We start from the raw sequence: 7576 nt of genomic DNA, 5'->3' as shown, positions 1-7576 counted from the left end.
CATCATTTTAAGGGTACAAAGTACAAAGTACTAGGATGCTGGGAGTACGTACGCTATGCTGCTGCGCGGCGAGAGTAGCGGCCAGAAGTTGTACTGCGTGGAATTGGCACGCAGAAAAAAATATTGATGTTGTGGACAGGAAACAGGAGCCCAACGAACACATGGACTTACAGTCCTCTTCGTTCGTATGTCTGAAAGTTCATAAGTTGAAAGTTCGTAAGTAGAGGAGCGTCTGTATTTAAATTGGTCTGATGGAAAAAATAAATTCCAATTTGTGTGTTTGAAGCAGCCCTGGAGTTCGGAGCCTTTAACATTCACATTTCTTCACTTGCAGATATAGGTGCTTGACATAAAGCAGTTTCTGATACCAACCTATAGGAAAACATGGATGGTGAGTCAGTTACCACACTGGCATTTCTGCTCTGCTGTCTGGGCCTCCCAGCTGTGCTCTGTCTATCTCTCTCTGAAGCACATAGACTGATGATCAGAGATATTGTAATCAGGAATCAGCTAGACTGACTCAAGACTCAGACCAGCTGATGAATCTCAGAAACGGAGGTGTGAGTGAGGGTCTTACTCTGAAAGGCTCTGCTGTCTGTAAATGACACTTTTACCATGTTACTATCTGGCCAGGCTTTGCTGTGTGTAGTTGCAGCACATCCTGTTTGTGTGTCTGGCTTTTGGTGGTACAGACATGCTGCTTTCTGCTCAGCTGACTGCCCTGCAGCAGCAGTGCTGAATTCCACCAGTTAATTGCAATTATTTTAGCCCAGCCTCTGTTGTGAAACTACCACATGTGGGTGAAAGTCTTAGTTTCTATTCGACATTTCAGGTAAAAAAAAATAAACTGCATAAATAAATGAGGTCTTTCATTGGTTAAACAATAAGTGGAAATAATTGTGTTAGTTTGTAGAAGTTAAGTAAGTACCTATTACTGTCAGTCACTTTCATGCTTTGGCTCTGCACTGCGTCCAGCTGACAATAAAATAAATGCATACAAGACAGACTAGAGGATGCTCATTTCCACAGCAGTATCACATATTCCTGTTCATCATGATCATGTTTAAGGCTCCTTCTGCTGAAAGGCTTGGTCTTAGAATGTTGTTATGAGATTTCAAACAAGACGCATCTATAAAGTTCATGGTAATTGATACCGTGTTTCTTTCCCAAAGCACCTGCTGAAGTAAGAATTGTGCTGTTGGGAAAAACGGGATCTGGGAAGAGCAGTGCAGGAAATGTTATCCTGGGGGAAGAGAAGTTTGAAGTTTCAGCCGATCCTGATGGTGTAACACAAGATTGTCAAACAGAAGAAGGAAACTTTAATGGCAAAAAGATTAAGGTAACTGACATACCAGGGATCTTTGACCCAATGAGGTCTGATGAAGAGCTGAAGTATTCCATAATATCCTGTCTCACTGAATGTGCTCCTGGTCCACATGCCTTCATCCTAGTCCTGAAAGTGGGAAGATACACTGAAGAAGAGAAAGAGTCTGTGAAGATGATACTGAAGTGGTTTGGGGAGGAAACCCTGAAGCACACAGTTGTCCTCTTCACACATGGTGATGAGCTTAAAGAAAACCAGACCATTAAGGAATATGTAAAGAAGAACAAGGATCTGAAGGAACTTGTTGATAAGTGTGAAGGCCGAGTCCATGTCATTGACTCTCAACAGTGGAACAAAAAAGATGATAAAAATGCTCAATCTGCAGATCTCCTAGAAAAACTAAAGAAAATGATGATAAAGAAGAGAGAAGCTGGGGAGTCACAGGCTGTTCTGGCACTGGAAGAAGTGAAGAACATGCTGTTAGAACCAGAATCAACACTTGATCATGAACCGGGCCAAGGGTCTGAAAGATCTACAAGTTCTGGAGGAAACCTGGATGAATCAGAGTACAGGAGCAACAGCTTTCAGATTAAACAGATGCTGATAACTATAGACAACATGGTGACAAACAATGGCAGCAGTCATTACACAAATGAATCACTCCAGGTAATAGCAGAAGCTATAGACAAAGAGGTTAATAAGATAAAAGAAGAGCTGGAGGAGAGAGGAGAGAAAGCAGAGGAGTCTGTGATCAGGAGACGAGCAAGAGAGAGAGTGAGGACCAAGACTCTGAGATTTGTGGCAGGAGTTACTACTGGCACTTTACTGGGGGCTCTGCTGGGTGTGCCTGTAGGATTATCAATATCACTTACATTGGTGGCTGGATTTTTAAAGGAGGTAGTAACTGCAGATTGTACACACCCTGTAGATACAATAGTGGAAGCTGTTAGAACAGCAGGGACATTAGGGTCAGGAGCAGCAGGGACATTAGGGTCAGGAGCAGCAGGGACATTAGGGTCAGGAGCAGCAGGGACATTAGGGTCAGGAGCAGCAGCAGGAATTGGAGTGGGTGTAGCTGCTGGGGCATTAGCTACCGCAGGAGCCATAGGAGGGGGGGTTGAAGGAGCCAAAGCTGCAGCCAGAGCAGACACTCCAAAAGAGGCTGCAGAATATGCAGCTGAAGCTGTGGTGGAGAAAGCAGGAAATATGGTGAAGGAAGCTTGGGAATCAGGGCAGAGAGTGACAAAAAAAAAGGAAACACCTTATAAACTACTGCAGTAGACTAACTGAAAAAGGAAAGAGCAGCTTCACTTTATTGAAGGATATTTAACAGCTAGGGGAGCATCCGGGGCAGGGGCAGCTGCAGCAGCAGGGACAGAAGCTGGGGGAGTTTGGGCAATTCACTGCACGAGCAAAGCTCACCTTTAGTGTATTGAAGGAATCTGGAGCCAGAATGTCAGCAGGGGCTGGTGGACCAGCAGCAGTGATAGTCAATGAGAGAATTGTAGTAGCAGTACTGGGCACATCCATAGCTGAGGCTGGGGTAGCTGGAGCTGCAATAGAAGCAGGGGCAGCAGCAGGAGTTGGACTGGGAATGGCTGGATGAGTGTATAATATAGCAGGAGCAGTAAGAGGTGGAATGACAGGAGCCAAAGCTGGAGAAACATGCGTCGGTACCAACCATGCAGCCAAGGAAGCTGTGAAAGCTGCAGGGCAGGCAGGGCTATCTGCAGTGATGGCAGTGTGGGATGCCACACAAAAACCAGTCAGACCTGGAGAATCATCTTACACAGAGCATCAGTAGTAGATCTGGTGCCTCTTCACAGCATAAAAGTGATTAAATGTGATCTAATGCTACATGTGGATATATACTGAAGAAGTATACTCCTGCCCTCTGTTGTCTGCCCATGCCCCTTTAGGAAAGTGTGTCAAATTAATGAATAACGATGGTAAATAACTGAGTATTATCTTTGTTACTGTTTTGATCCTGTCTGTTGGCTCATAATCACTTTCTGAGATGTTTTCATGCAGCACAGATCAAAACCCAAATCCTGATGCATTACAGGACTGACAGCTTTCACACCTGATTCAGTATCAGCACAGGGACATTAAAAACTGCTCTATTTCATGGGATGAAACAGGTCATTAGTGCACTTAAAGGACAATTTGACAATGCTACCACCATACAACCAGTTAATAGGATGTCAGACATGCACTGTTACATACTCTTTCAATGTTATTTGACTTATATTTTCAGTTATAGTTATTCCAATCAATGCTTAACACGTATAAATCTGCAGTTTATAAAATAAATGGAAAAGCGGTAAATTCCAGTGTTATACAATTTTTTTCTCATTATATATATGTGTGTGTGTGTGTGTGTGTGTGTTTATATATATATATATATTTATATATGTATATATGTATGTATATATGTGTATATATACAGTGGTACCTCAGAATTCAAACTTAATCCGTTCAGAACTCCGGATCGAATCCTAAAAAGTTCAATTTCTGATTGAATTTTCCCCATAATAAATAATGGAAGACCAATTTATTGGTTCCTGGTCCCAAAAAAAGTACACCTAAATATGTTTTTTTTTTTTTTTCAAATTTAAACACAAAATTAACTGGATAAAACAAGAAGAGCATATACTGTACTAAACACATCTAAGCACATTTATCAAAACAGTAATTTGTAAAGTAAGAAAATAAATGTATCCAAACAATGTGTCCTGTCCGCTTCTTCCGTGTGCCACGCCCTCTCGTTAACCCCGTGTGGAATCTCCATGTGATCAGCTGTTTCTGGTTGTTGTCATTAGTCCTTTGTATTTCGTCCGCGTTTCAGTTTGTTTCCCCAGTCCGGTCACTGTATTGTCCGTCTGCGTTTTGCCTGCCTTACCTGTAATTTTATTATATAATAACAATTACTGTTACTATCATTGTCTAAATATATTTTTACTGTCTAAATATATGTGCTATCACAGCGAATGTGAGGCTGAGATGTTTTCATATTTTCTTCCCTAATATATCGCTCCGTGATGTTTGCAAATAATTTTGCTTCTTCTACCTTTGTGTTGTGTATATACAGTACACACATTCTGCTGAAGCATTTCATGCATGTTCTGTTTTTCTGCTGATGTGTATATTTAGATGCTGATTTTGCTCAGTGGAAAAAGAAAAAAATGAAAATTAAAAGAAGTACAATTTCACAATTTGACTGAGCCATCACCATATAACCAGTTAATAGGATGTCAGACATGCACTGTTACATACTCTTTCCATGTTTTTGGATTTATATTTGCAGTTATAGTTGTTCACTCAACTTTCCACCGGCCCTGCTCTGGTGACTAAGACTGGGAGGGGGGCGTGGCTCATATGCCACATAATAACGATATTGTAAAGGACACTTTTACAGTCAGATAGGGCTTTGCTGTGTGTAGTTGCAGCACATCCTGTTTCTCTGTGTTTAGCTGCTGGTGATGTAGACATGCTGCTTCCTGCATGACTTCCTGCACATTGGCTTCATGTACTGTATGACTGACTGCCCTGAAGCAGCAGAGCTGAATCCCACCTGTTAATTGCAGTTATTTTAGCCCATCTTCTGCTTAGAGTGCCTGCCTGTTCAGGTAAAAACAAATAGAGAAATTAGGTTTTTTTATTGGCTAAGCAGAATGAGGAAACCTGTGTTCAGTGATGGAAGGAGTTATTGTAAATAAGTACCTCTCACTCTGTGTCTTCCCCACTGCCATCTGCTGACACCATAAAGTAATTGCACCCAAGACATGCTAAAGACGTGCTGGAGAATTTCCACAGCAATATGCCATGTTCATGTTCACGTTCACGGTGCCCCCTGCTGACAGGCTTGATCTTAGCACATTGCTATGAGTCTTCAGTCCAACTGAGACAAATCAATAACATTCAAGGTAACTGATATTGTGTTTCTCTCCCAAAGCACCTGCTGAAGTAAGAATTGTGCTTTTGGGAAAAACGGGATATGGGAAGAGCAGTGCAGGAAATGTTATCCTGGGGGAAGAGAAGTTTAAGTTTTTTTGTAATCCAAACGGTGTAACAACAGATTGTCAAACAAAACAAGGAAACCTTAATTACAGGAAGATTACAGTCACTGACACACCAGGGATCTTTGACCCAGACAGGTCTGATAAGAGTCTGAAGTATTCCATATTATCCTGTCTTGCTGAGTGTGCTCCTGGTCCACATGCCTTCATCTTAGTGCTGAGAGTGGGAAGATACACCAAAGAGGAGGAAGAGTCTGTGAGGAAGATACTGAAGAAAAATCCTCAATCTGCAGATTGACACAAATGAATCACTTCAGGTCATTGCAGAAGCTATACAGGATGAGGTAAATAAAATAATACAAGACAGAATGAAAGAGTTTTTGAGCAAAACTGCAAAACAAAACAGATACTGAGAAACCTTTTATCACAGAAACAGGAACAGTTCAGAAGCCTGATAGACAGATTTTTTTGAGAAACTAGGGCTATATCTTGAGGATAGGACCAGCTTCATGCAAACATTGGCTGTTCCTGCCTTGATGAAGGACAACTCCAGTGGTCTGAATTGGATCATTTAGTGAAAAAAAAAACTAGCCCTGGATGTTGATGAACCAAAGCTATATTGGTAATTATACGAAAATGTGCCATTTCTCAGTCTTAATGTTTGATTTTCAAATGACTTTTTTAAAATACTTCAAACACATTTTTTTGGATTCAAAGATGCTTACCTCTCAGGAAAAAGTGCTGTGCCGTCTCAGGTCGTCTTATTTTTAAATGTATTTATACAAATGATCAACATCCATGTCTGTGTCATCAAGCCTGATACAGACATATTATGACTTACAGACTTAATTTCATGACTTCTCCAGGACTTAAAGCTCAATTTCCATGATTCAATTCAAAGAAAGACTTTTTGTTCAACACCTTCAGGAAAAGTGTTCCAAGTTGTTTTTGTGATCATCATCGCATGCCACCATTACAAACATGTACCTTTGCAGCGGAACTAGCCATTACGATCTTGCATTCATCCTTTTCATTGCATATAATTTTACAGATATCTTTGTTTCTCTTCAGACACATCCTGTTTAAAAAATTCCATCCATCAATTTTCCGCCGCTTATCCAGGGTCAGGTCTCGGGGGCAGCAGTCTAAGGAGGAATGCCCACACCTTCCTCTCACCAGCCACCTCCTCCAGCTCCACTGCCAAAATACCAAGGCGTTTCCAGGCCGCCTGACAAGAGGCATTTCTGTGGTTTTTGATCTCTTGCGTTTTTCATCACAATCGCGGTGGATTAAGAAAAAAAATCCATTCAAAAATAGTACTGTGTCATGCTATGCAAATATACATACAGCACCTGGTGTACAGGGGAGTGGGTGGTACCAGGAGCTGCACAGAAAAGGGTATCGCAACTGTCATAACACCTTTCCACATATGTTAATCATCCAAGGCCAGGACTGGCAGTCAAACCTACCACCAAACCATTAACCCTCTGGGGTCTGAGGCCTCTTTTCCACTTTCGGGGTAGTCTGACATGCCTTGACATTTTAAAATATTATCTAAAAAACATTTATCCCAAAATGTTACATGGGCTTTCATTCAGCACAAACTCAGCACCAATAATCTGAGACCACTTAGAATGTTATTATTCTATTTTTTGTTAAAATCAACTTTAAACATATTCTTTTCAAAAACCTATTTTCAGACATGCTGAGAAATTGTAAAAAATCACATTATACAAATTTCTAGCTAAGACTTTTGAGCTCTGAAGCTTATAGACACAGGGATTGGCCACATATAGGTAAAAGAGACATTCTGAAATTTTATGTGGTTTGATTACTAAAGTGTTAGCACTTTAGAGTGACACTCTTTTTGTCAAAGTCAGTGGCCTGCACAATGAATATTGATGAGATAGGTGTCCTCACACCTGTAGTAGTTTGCATACTGTCAATGGCCCATCAGTCTGGAATGTCACTGCACCCCACACCCATCACTTTGGAAAGGCAGTTTGAAACTCAAGAAAAGTAGCAACAATAAAATCTCATTCACAGTTTATTGGCAGATGGATCACTCGGGAGACATGCGCTCTACATCGCTAATAGTTTTTTTTCTGACTCAATAGCAACATGCTATAAGACCACAGCTCTCTAATCTTCAAGATCACTCAGAACCGAGCCAACAAAGCTTTAATAAAAAAACAAGAGAAGGCTGTAAGGTCCTGTTTGGTCAGAGTCTTTC

The 7576-nt window shown here is 41.1% G+C and overlaps 1 protein-coding gene across 1 annotated transcript; it reads left to right on the top strand.

Moving 5' to 3' along the window:
* The first annotated feature begins 384 nt into the window (after positions 1 to 384).
* Positions 385 to 3652, top strand: LOC140582483 (uncharacterized). Its single transcript, XM_072706899.1, has 2 exons — positions 385 to 391; positions 1173 to 3652. The coding sequence occupies exons 1-2, from the start codon at positions 385 to 387 to the stop codon at positions 2603 to 2605; spliced, it is 1440 nt and encodes a 479-aa protein (XP_072563000.1). The 3' UTR covers positions 2606 to 3652.
* The last annotated feature ends 3924 nt before the right edge of the window (positions 3653 to 7576 follow it).

This window comes from Paramormyrops kingsleyae, chromosome 24 (assembly GCF_048594095.1).
Source record: "Paramormyrops kingsleyae isolate MSU_618 chromosome 24, PKINGS_0.4, whole genome shotgun sequence".
NCBI lineage: Eukaryota > Metazoa > Chordata > Actinopteri > Osteoglossiformes > Mormyridae > Paramormyrops > Paramormyrops kingsleyae.
The sequence above is the reverse complement of the archived record's forward strand: the minus strand, read 5'-3'. Positions and strand labels throughout refer to the sequence as shown.